This window comes from Nilaparvata lugens, chromosome 6 (assembly GCF_014356525.2).
Source record: "Nilaparvata lugens isolate BPH chromosome 6, ASM1435652v1, whole genome shotgun sequence".
Taxonomy (NCBI): Eukaryota; Metazoa; Arthropoda; class Insecta; order Hemiptera; family Delphacidae; genus Nilaparvata; species Nilaparvata lugens.
The window spans coordinates 26,429,263-26,441,471 of record NC_052509.1 but is presented as its reverse complement, the minus strand read 5'-3'; the positions used below and the strand labels follow the sequence as shown (position 1 = coordinate 26,441,471).

At 35.4% G+C, this 12,209-nt stretch overlaps 1 protein-coding gene across 1 annotated transcript in view; it reads left to right on the top strand.

Annotated features, from left to right (window-relative positions):
* LOC111055887 (neural Wiskott-Aldrich syndrome protein) overlaps window positions 1–11,379 on the top strand; it is a 42,641-nt gene extending 31,262 nt beyond the window's left edge. Inside the window, exon 6 of the mRNA XM_039431408.1 lies at window positions 8,137–11,379. Within this exon, the coding sequence (XP_039287342.1) occupies window positions 8,137–8,292 (156 nt within the window). The 3' untranslated portion in view covers window positions 8,293–11,379. The remainder of the gene's footprint in view (window positions 1–8,136) is intronic.
* The last annotated feature ends 830 nt before the right edge of the window (window positions 11,380–12,209 follow it).

The window sequence follows — 12,209 nt, the reverse complement described above, 5'->3', positions numbered from 1 at the left end:
CCTACAAGCGAGAGCATAGCCTACAAGTAAGAGGACTGCATGATGAGATACATTTTGTTGAAGCATTTTAATTGATCTAGAAGTAAACTCAGATATTTATATATCTATTTTATCTCTTTTCTCACTCGTAATAAATGACCTGAAAACAGGATTTTTCAATACATAACATACTGAATCTCCAAACTATAAGCCCAAAGCTAGGCACAACTTGTTTTTCTGCAAAAATACGGTGATCACTACTTTGATCGGAGGAAACTCACGATATATCAGCAAGGTGTCTCATTAAATGTTAATGTGTTTCAAATTTGTTTGAAGCTAGAAGGATAAACATAAAAAAATGAAACCATTTTCGCTGAATAAATCTAAACTAACCTCAAAGTTGACACCAAAAGCAACTCAGTTTGGAGATAGAAAAACAGAACAAACAACATCACGTAAAATAGCAACACCAGTATCCCAACAAAAAGTAAAAGATAAGAGAGTGACAAATGACTTTTGTAATATATGTAAATCCCCAGTTTTAAAAGATGACAAAGCAGTCGCCTGCGACTGTGATGAAAATAAATGGAACGACATAAAATGTGTAGGAATATCAGATGAAAGATATGAACTTATCAAAATTGGTGAGGACAGGGAATCATGGAAATGTGATATGTGTATGAAGCTGGAGGACTCAAGAAATGCTCTACACAGTGACCAAGCTACAACTAGCGCTTACAAACAAACGACAATTCAAAAGAAAGAATTTGATGAAATTATACACATTTTAATGGAGGATATCACAGACCTAAAAAATGAAATAAAAATTCTAAAGAGTGATAATAACAGACTGTCCGACATAGTGACAAGAAAAACAGATATTATTTATAAACTGGAAAACATAATTTATGATTTTGCACAAGGTATGTACCCAGAACCAACAAGCCAAGCTGGAACCAAAATACGTAAAGATACCACGACACTGGTGAATGGATCTGATGACTGTATAATTGAAAACAAAATGACGAATACCAACCAAGACAATGACCTCGGCAGAAACAAGACAATTTCGACTGAACTCTCGAAGAGACTTACAGAGCCTGATAAGGGCATAGAATCACAAAAAAAATACACATAATACCCTCCACAGAGTGTCCATCACACAAGCACCTGAACCCAGTGCCCTGCTGCTGGGGGACTCAACTCTTCGAGCTGCTGCTGCAATGATAAAGGACAACCACCAATGCAATGTAGAAACCAAAATCTTACCGGGTGGGCAAATACAGGACATTAGCAGATTCCTGGCAAATAAAGATTCTCTACCAGAAAAATTGTAATAAACATAGGATCAAATTACCTAATAAATTATAATACACCCAACCACATTATGCGACCCCTCTGGTATACTATAGAGGCGGGCATGAAAAAGCATAAAAACACAAAATGGTACATAAATGGTATAATGTATAGAAGGGACATAAGAGATCTACATGTTACAGAGACAAACGAAGCATTTCAATTCATGTGTTTACAACCTGGAGCCTATTTCATTGATACATCACCAGCCTGTGGAAGCAACTGCTACAGACATGACGGGGTTCACCCAAACAAAAAAGGAGCCGACTGCCTGGCCGGGATAATTATGAAAAATGCAGAACTCCAGGGTAATCCTACAATCATGACGCTAAATGACTCAGCTTGTGGCCTGGATGATACCAAAGTAAAGACAAACACAAAGAATATGACGGCCGCAGAGAATAATATGCAGAACCCAGACACCTCTGATCCAACGGAGAATATGACAACTGCAGAGAATAATATGCAGAACACAGACACACCGAGTGAAGCTACAAAAAACGACAAAGCACACAAAGAAGACCACTCCCAATGACACAACCTAATGGAGAGTACTTACCGGACCATGGAAAAAAGCAACCTATCAAGAAAAACAATAGACAAAAATACAGTAATTTTCTTCCTGAATATACAACGAGGCCTACAAAATAAGATAGAACAATAAATTGATCATAGAGGTGGAAAAAATAAGACCCCATTTCTTACTAATAGCTGAACATGGATTGAGCAAGGACAGACTAGAGACTACTAATATACCAGGCTACACACTACAAACCGACTTCACAAGGAAACTTCACATGTGGGGCGGCGTAGCCATAAACTCATCTGACACTCTAGATTACAACTACAAATTTTTGGACACAGACAAATTTTCCTAGGAGCTCACTAGTGAAATGGCTGCCTTGACTTTTAGGACAAAAACTAGGAAATTGACAATAGCTTGTATTTATAGGCCAACATCTGGAAATACCCTAGAGTTTTACAAATATATGGACAGGTTCTTGACACATATCATGACAGGTAATGGTGACATAGTGATAATGGGGGATTTGAATGTTGACTCACTGCAAAATTCACCCAATTTAAAAAAACTAAAAAACATTTTAGCCCAGCATAACTTGGAAAAACTACAGCTTCCACCAACGAGACAAACATCTAACTCTGAGACAAGCATAGATCACTGCATTACAAACCTGTGCAATCCTAAAATAAAAGTAATCGATAATATCAGACCACAGGGGAATAGAATGCACTCTTGATGCATCTATAAGCCGCAGACAGGACGATATGGTGAGCTTTAGGCGACTGAATCCTGAGAACATTGATCTGGTGAGACTGGCACTCCAAAAGGAAGACTGGAAGGAACTTATGGGATCGAAAACAGTGAATCAGAAGTACAACATTTTTGTAGAGACCATGCTATACCACATGAACTGCATTTGCCCCTTCAAAGCAGGAAGAATAAACAGAAAAAAGACAAGACATTTTGAAGTTACAGGAAGGATAAGAGACCTGAGACAGAAGCTACTTGATGCCAACACCTTATACCAGATGACCGGAACCCACGAACACAAGACCAAATACTCACAGTCAAAGGAACTATATGATAGGGAAGTCAAAGCAGAGAAAAGGAGATACATAACAGACAGAATAAAGCAGTCAACAAATCAAACTAAAGAAACATGGAAAGTAATAAATGAGGAACGAAAAATGAAGAAAAGCACAGAAAATGACGTACTGAGTTTGGTAATGGGTAACAAACTAGAAACAGACCCTCACACCCTAGTGGAATATTCAAATAACTACTTCGTAAATGTCGGCCAAACCAATATTCAAGTGCTAACTCCACCAAATTCTTATCTTGCCACAAACCAGGAAAACGAGGCTCTACTGGAAAGTTTCGAGAGCATATCAAAAAGAGATCTGATGTTTGCAGAAGCAACAGTACCGGACTACATAAAAATATCACTTGTCTATCCGAAGTATAAAAAAATGATAAAACAAATATAGAAAACTTCCGACCAATAGCAACACTGCCTACTTCATCAAAATACCTGGAAAAAGCAATATACCTGCAAATTCTGAATTATCTGAAACAAAACAACAAACTACATCTTCACCAACTTGGATTCCGAAACGATAAGACAATAGATACAGCCTTAGCAGACCTCTTATATTTTGTCACACAAAACTGGGAACAAAAGAAAAAGGTATCTGCAATCTTTCTAGATCTAAAAAAGGCCTTCGACAGTCTAGACTGGAACATTCTAAAAACAGAAATTCGCAAAATAGGAATACGAGGCCAAGCAGGGAAGTGGTTGGAAGACTATCTAACAGACAGATACCAATGCGTGGAGCTTAGATACAAGGACAAAGGCAAAACCATGACCGCCAGATCTCTAGCCCAACCTATGAAGAACGTAGTACCGCAGGGATCTGTGCTGGGACCATTATTATTTCTTATTTACATAAACGGTTTGCCCAAACAACTTCCAATGTTTTCTAAATGTATTCTATTCGCAGCCGACACAACTTTAATCATAAATGGAAAAGACCAGGACGAACTACAACTAAATTATAATACTAACATAGCTTCAACAAAAACAACCGTGACAAACCTAAAACTTAATATAAACACCTCCAAAAGTACAGTAATAAATTTCAATACAAGATCAGCAACCGAAAACCAACTAAATACTGATGAAGAGGTGACAGATACAGCTCGATTCTTGGGAATTACACTTGATGCACACCTAACATGGGACAAACACATTGAAAAGTTGGTAGGTAAACTATCCTCAGCCCTCTATGCCATCAAACGTATAAAGGCAATAGCTGACAAAAAAACTGCTCTGATGGCTTACTTCTCGCTATTTGCATCACACATGGGCTATGGAATAATAGCATGGGGAGCAGCCCCGCAGACCTACATTGTGCAAGTTATAATTCTCCAAAAGAAAATAATAAGAATAATAAATGGTTTACCACACGATACACACTGCAAACCATTCTTCATACAGGATAGGATCACCACTGTAATATCTCTATACATACTTAAATAAATCATGCATATAAAAAAATTCAAACCAGACAAGCCACACAGAAGAAATATCTACGAGCACAACACAAGATGAAAAAATTATCTTGAAATTCCCTACAACAGACTACAAAAATCACAAAAACAGCCAGATTCCTCAGGGTGTAAATTTTTCAACTGTCTACCGGATGACCTCAAACAAATTGAATGTCAAGACCAATTCAAAAAGGCTCTCAAAAAGTATCTGACTGAGAACCCTCTGTATTCAATACAAGAATTCATGGAGCTAAGCGCTCAACGGATCTTCCGCTGATACCCTGACCTCACCCTCCTACCTTACCTGACGTGCCCCTGATCTCATCAGGAAGTCAGTATCCTCCCGGAACAGTGGACATCACATCAGCAGTAGCAATGATGTCATCGGGAGTGAGGCATAGATGGAATGGCCCCATCACTCTTGCACACAATAGCCTCTTGTAGACAGGCCGTGATATCCCACAAGAGAAATCACTGTTTCTTCCAACAGGAACTAACCTTTTCAAGTGTTATCACTCAACATTTCATCAAAACTCACAACTTACATGAGAGTTGGGTGTGCCAGACCCAGAACTAACACTGTAGCTCAAAATAGAAATGACCGGGCCCTTTAAAATTAATTCAACTCAAAATATTCACTTTTCACGTAAGACAACAATAAATTTGAACGCATAATGTATTTCTTAAAACTTCAAATAATTTCCTAAGTCATTATCAACTGTCATTTCATTATCTCGTATCAAATAGTTTCGAAATAAATTACAATTATTCTATCTCTCCAACTACGCTTTCAGAACAATAGCCTGCCAGCTTGCATTTTCAGATTAGCCTTCAATATTGTAGTCTTAACGTTCAACTCATTATTGATTCAATTATTATCTATTATGTTTTCAACTATTTTCCGTTTGCCTCTACCACTGTTTATTCGATATTCCTTCTCATGTTCTTCTTCTCCTTCTCTCGTTTCATTCTAGTCTTGACAAAAACTATTATAATAAATACGATTTACTGTTTTACAATAATTTCCATTGTTCTCATCGCACAGTCCAAGAAGTATTTTCTTCTCTTTCCAACCGTTACTTTCTCTCTCATTCTTATTCACACTTGTTGATCTTTTATATCTCTAATACACAATATACAGATTCTCTCTCTCATCAAATCAACTATCTCTCTCACTCTTTATCAGGTCAGTTAACTATTCCCAGCCTTGGCTTAGTCGAATAATAGAACTAAACCATGAAATGAAATACTTCTTATTGATGGCCAATTTCCCTATCGCCCTCTTAAGAGCCAGCATAGTCGAAAATGCCTACAATCAAGAACTTCTTAACAGCTAAGCTATGGATGCCCGATCCATGTTCATAACACCAGTTCACCTAACTGTGTTATCTCTTTCATTGAATTTCCCGAATTCAATCGCACCTTGGAATTCCCGATTCCAAAACCTCTCAGTCCCGCTGAGATCGTCGTCACCACTCGATAATACCGCCTGTATTATCCTTACCTAAGTACCACTAAGTAGAAAAAAATCACATCTAATCCATGTTACCTTATTTACCAATAATTTCTGCCCAGAATAAACAGAATTCCTCAAATTACAACCTACTCGATCCAGCCGTAAAATGAGTATTCAGTTCAAACGGGCGGAAATAATACCATATTATTTCATCATTCTTCCATATCAAATCTAATCATCTCAATCTCCCGCACACAACATTTTTTTCTCAAAATACAACTGGATATGAAATCAACTTCATACCTCCTTGGACTCTCTCTCACAAAACATGATTTTTAAAAAAATCCCACATAACATTTTCCTTGACTAAATATGATAATAAAAATCTGACAAAATATAACATTACAAAGTTTTCAATTCAACAAAAAATCATTTCTCTCTATTAAACAATGCGTTCTACATTTTCTATATTTCCAGCAGTCTGGTGCAATGTTGCCAGCTTTTGCAGTCACCGGAAAAACTCATATTACAAGTTTCCATTCCATTGTTCTTGATCTTGAATCAAATTTCACTCAGCAATATTCTCAAGCTCAACAACGGATTACTGATTACTAACTTCATAAAATGTTCAACTGCAAAATAATTTTTAATTCAAATTTCCAGATTTCAAAACTCCTCTCATAACATACACTAACACTTTTCATCTCGAAATATTTCACGTATTATACTAGTTACAAGGTTATGTTATCACAATAAAATTTCATACTTCATGTTCCTGCTCGTGTTGCTAAGAAATTATTCCTTTTGAAACAGGTTGTTTTCTCAATACTTCTTACCAATCCACAAAACTACTGATTAATCTGGCATTTGAATGTTTGTCGTTTTTGCAGACAAACCCCACACACATGACACCATTTCTGTAACCGGTGGCGATATATTTTTCTCTAATTGATTAATCTTCCAAAATATAAAATATATAAGAATACATGTGGTTCGATAGTCATTCTTGCAGACTATACCACCGCTGCGCACCAATGTAAACGGAGGGGGGTTGTTTCTTCTCTTCTATAATATTTACCAAAATTATGCCATCAAATCTCTATTTGAATCCTTGATTGGTTGGGAGCTTTTAGTGGATTCGTTCATTCAAATGCACAGATTATCATCATTATCTAATTGTCACCTATTTTAGCAACTAGCAACTACGAGCCAGGAACTACAATGAAAAATACTAATAAAATTCAACTTCTGGTTTATTGAACTCTAAATAGGTAGAACGAATTAATAAAAGTCAGGTAACATGTCAAATTTCCAAACAGAACAAAGTTATTCAGCAATCGATTCAGGTCATGAAGACATACTCAATTTTTAATCTATACATTTTGGGAACCTGCTAACTTGCTGCATTTAAATTTGGGCCTCGGTCATTCTATCAAACTAAATTTTGAGCTAAATAAGAAAAACAACAAGGGTTCGGCACTCACCATTTTAACAATATTCAAACTTGGACTCTTCAGAAACACTCACATACGCTTTAATAAAACTCACTATACTTGAACTCACATGCACAAAAAATTTCCTGATTCTACTCCTACTAACTCAATAAAATTTTGTTTCCTATTCAACAAGATGAAAATTACTGATAACTAAAAACAACAATTTGTCCCTCTGAATGGGAAATGGGCCCATTCAGAGGACCGAGGCTCGCACACCGTTACATGTTTTCCCAGTTACGTCTCAATGCCAACTGTGGCCTTTTCACTGAAAATTATTCCCCCTCCACGAGCGTTGAGCATAACTTCCAGTGGAAAAGCCAAAGCTGCAAAAAGGTCAATGCTCGTACAATTTTCAAATATAGTGGCTTTTTCGACATGAAATTGAAACTGTATTTGAAAAATGCACGAAAATTGCTTTAATTTTGACAACCAAGCAACAAGTTAGCAAATTCAAACAAGACAGAGTCAATTCTCAGACTAAAACGCAGGGTTCAACATACAGTAAAAATCAAAGTTCATTCCAGTTCAAAAACCTGAAAAATAATATAAGATACACAAAAACAACTACAATACTACCCTCTCAATATCACACTATTACACAGTCATAATAATATGTGGTTAACTGCAATTTCTAATAAATCTTCCATCTATGAAATTGATAAATGATTCTATGTGAAATAATGTTATGTGTAATATATTGAGAATAAAAATTGAAATCTCCATCTATGAAAATTATTAATTCCTCAACAAAGTTGGAAATGCCGAATTTGTTACAGGTGCAGGTAGAAAGCCGATCGAGCGGCAGTAGCGCGCCTGAAGACGGCTTAGCCGGGGCGCTGGCTCGAGCGTTGGCCGAGCGATCGCGAGCCATTCACTCGGACTCGAGTGACGAGGACGATGAGGAAGAGGAGGATGACGAATGGGAGGACTAGCATTGGGCAGAGGGCAAATCACGCCCTCGATAATAGTGCGGCGTTGATTTGACTCTTTTAATAACCAAATCTAATAGACTAATCCAACTGTCAAGTTGTAAGTATCGCTCTGACTATTCAAACGACTGTCATATGTGCAGATACCTATTAGTGTATCAAGTAGGTACCTATCAAGTACATATTATTAGCGCTCTCTTTAGCACAAAACCAATACCATTGGCATGGTATTGGTTATGGGAAAGTCAACACATCAGACTAAATAAAGTCAAAATACCATAACCGATGCAAAAAATAATTCAACTGGTTCTTATGGGAGTGTCCTTACATTGGCAGAGTGAAATTTAGTGAACATCGATTAATAGCCAACATCATTATTCCCAGCAAATCAGAAATTAATCTGCCTTATACTAGACGTTCATATTTGCACTAAGCATGCTCTTAATACATTTTCACTTACATTGTACGAATCTCCTGTATTGCAGTACTGCTAAGTTTTCATGAATTTTCAAGATCGATTCTACTACATTATCGGACACTTTCAGTATTGAATATACTTCGTAATACACTTTTAATATTGAAAATACTTTGTAATCTATAATATTATAAAGGAAGGAATTGGCTTGATTATGTACGGGATAAGAATTGCATGATTAACGCATTATCACTTATTAACTAATGAACTAACTTAAAATTAACATGCAATTTTACATAAAGGTTCTGAATTCACCTATGATAGATATAGGCTTGTTTCAATCGCTGTTAATCAATTTATTTCAATTATTTAATAATTGAAACATTTTTTTTCAATAATTTGTGATTCAAAGTCTACGCAACAAAAATTTAAACCAAACAAAGCTTCCTCCAAGTGAATCCGTAGCATTGGTATATAATTGGTAGCATAATAATAGTAGCACGAGAGACTTGCGAATGAAAGGTTGCAGGCTAGACCAATCAAACTCATTATTCCTTGCTAAGAATTTTTGACTGTGATGAAGAGTTGTAATATTGACAAAATAATGAATAGTTATCCTATTTTTACGTTTAAACATAAGGAGATTACATTTTCCAACACAAAATTTTCTTCAGAACAAAGCCCGGGTTACCTGCTATTTTAAAATGAAAAAAATAAAATAATAGGGACAGAATAGTTAATTTAGAAGGATGTAACGGGAATCAGACGGGCTACCGTTTAACTTTACCAATGCTCTAACCGGCAATTCTCCTTCCAGTTCTATTTCAGCCTTCAATATCAGGGCACCGAGCTTCGCTCGTCATTTTTATTTATTGTTAAACAGAGCACAATTCTTTAAAATGATCGTGTTTATATTTTACAGCTGGCTATACTCAGCTTATGAATTTCTGGGATGAGATGTTTTGATTTTCCACGGACGCACTTTTTTATTATCCACAGACGACGAAAGTCTTAGCTGTTTTTGCAAGGATGAATTATCCTTTTAATGTCGTTCAGCGAGTTTTCCCAGGGATTAGACCTAGTGCAATCGAATTTTTATATCATAAACCAACTATGTTCCAAATTTCGTGAAAATCTTTAGAGCCGTTTTCGAGATCCGTTGGACATAAATAACCAAATATAAAAGTATATACAGATATACAGAAATTGCTTGCTTAATATAATAGGATTGATTGATAGGTAAAAGTCTTAAACATACCAATTGATAGGTTTTCCATTTTGCCCTTTTCTATTTAGAACTATTGGATTTATTTTGACAGTTGTCGTTTGTATAGTCAAAGCCTAGAAAAATAACAAAGGCCTTGAATTAGTTGTAAGTTAACAATAGTTGAATTAGTTTAATTATCTGAATTATAGACTGCAAATTACAGAATAATCACGAAAAATGGTTGTCGGTTAGACTGGGTATGTATATATATACATACCGGTTAGACTATGTATATATATACATACACATAATAATTTTGGCCATTATAGTTATTTAATACATTTTAAGTAAGATGTTCTTCTTACTTGAGGTTCGTTTCCGTTTATGCGACTGCGGCCGATGACTGAGAAATAATACTATCAAATCCTATGAGAGTGTTCAAAGATTTTCATTGAGACAATGTATGTTGCGCGAACACACCCATAACGATTTTGGGATTCCTGGGAATTGCACTCCTTAGCGATGACTGTAGCCGCGTGGCTGCGACCATGCGGCTGGAGTTGTCGCTAAGGAATTGCACCTTAAGAACTAATGTGATCTTTCTCGGTTGTAGGACGCAGTCGCAGAAATGAAAGCGAACGTTAACTTACTTTCGGTGTCTTCGTCATGATTTAAGGATCGGGGAATCGTCAACATTATATTTTCCCTTAACAGGGCTTTTGAAGTGCTTTCAATAGGTAAATCATGAAATCACATCTTACATATTAATATTCATGTTCATAAATAAATATTGTGAACTACATAAAAAATCAAAATAACTAAAAATTGCATAGGACTAATGCAGAAAACTTTCCTACTTGAACAAACTTTGTCAAATAAAATATGTTCAACTTTACATGAGTAAAGAAAGTTCAATATTATTGAACGTTATTGAAAGTTATTATAATTGAACGAAAATCCCAATAATTGCTATTAAATTATCAGAGTTTATAAAATACTCTGAAAAATTTCCCAGTTTCTAGGGCGCTTATTAAATCTAATGGATAATTTAATCTATGTTGAATCTATAGGTTTAATGATCCATTAGATTTAATAAATCTCCTATAAACCGTTATCTACTATTATCCCTACTCTTATAATTTTTAATTTACCTTTTCACTTCAACTTACAAAGTTGTTTGTAATTAAATCTGTCCCAAGCCAATGTAATGTAATGTTTGTTAGAAGCCATTTAGGATTCTAAACCCAAATTTCCATCATATGAATAACATTTTTTCAATCTTGATTCGAGCTGTTACCAGAGCTCTAGCACTAATATTGTACCGTGCTTGATTAATTCGAGATGATGCAGAAACTATTATTGTAATATAGATAGGTAAATAATCTTGTCAATCTTATTTATGTAAATGCTGTTATCTAATAACAAAATGTATTAAAATTATAATATAATAGATTTTTATATCTGCAAATTGACTGTTGATTCATTTTTTTATATAGCCTAAAGTGTTTGTTACACTCATTAAATCCTTTTGGAATCAATTGTATGATTTATTAAAAACATCATTGCTTTTCAAAAAAAATTAAGGTACCCCAATTTCAAGTTTTCTATATGTTACAAGGTCCTGTGAGTCCAAAAACATGATTATTTTTGGGTGTGTGTGTGCCAATTAACCGATTGACTTGAAATTTTAAACTCAAGGTCCTTATACCATGAGGATCCGACATTAAGACATTCAAAATGGCGGAAAAAAGGCGGCATATTTAGCGCGGAAAACGTACATTATACAGATTAACTGGACAATTAAGATTACATGTTGAAAGACTAATAGATATAATAGATTCAGGTGAGAAGGCAGCCGCAATATTTCTTGATTTATCCAAAGCTTTTGATTGTGTGAACCATAGAATATTATTGGAAATACTAAAAACTGTAGGTGTGAATGGTATAGAACTAAAATGGTTTGAATCATATCTCATAGGTAGAAACCAGTGTGTTGAGCTTACCAAGGTGGATGGGAATGAAATAGTAAAAATTAAATCTCAAAAACTGGAGGTCCAGGCTGGAGTACCTCAAGGCTCAATTCTGGGTCCCTTACTGTTTCTGTTGTATGTGAACCAATTACCAAAAGAGTTAAAAGAACACAGAGCTCTGTTGTTTCCTGATGACACATCGCTTATCTTTAACAATTATTTATTAGATAGTCTAGAAATAAATGCTTTTACTGGAGTACAGTCAATTGTCCAATTCTTGAAGCAAAGGCAATTAACAATAAATAGTAAGAAATGTCAATTCCTACAA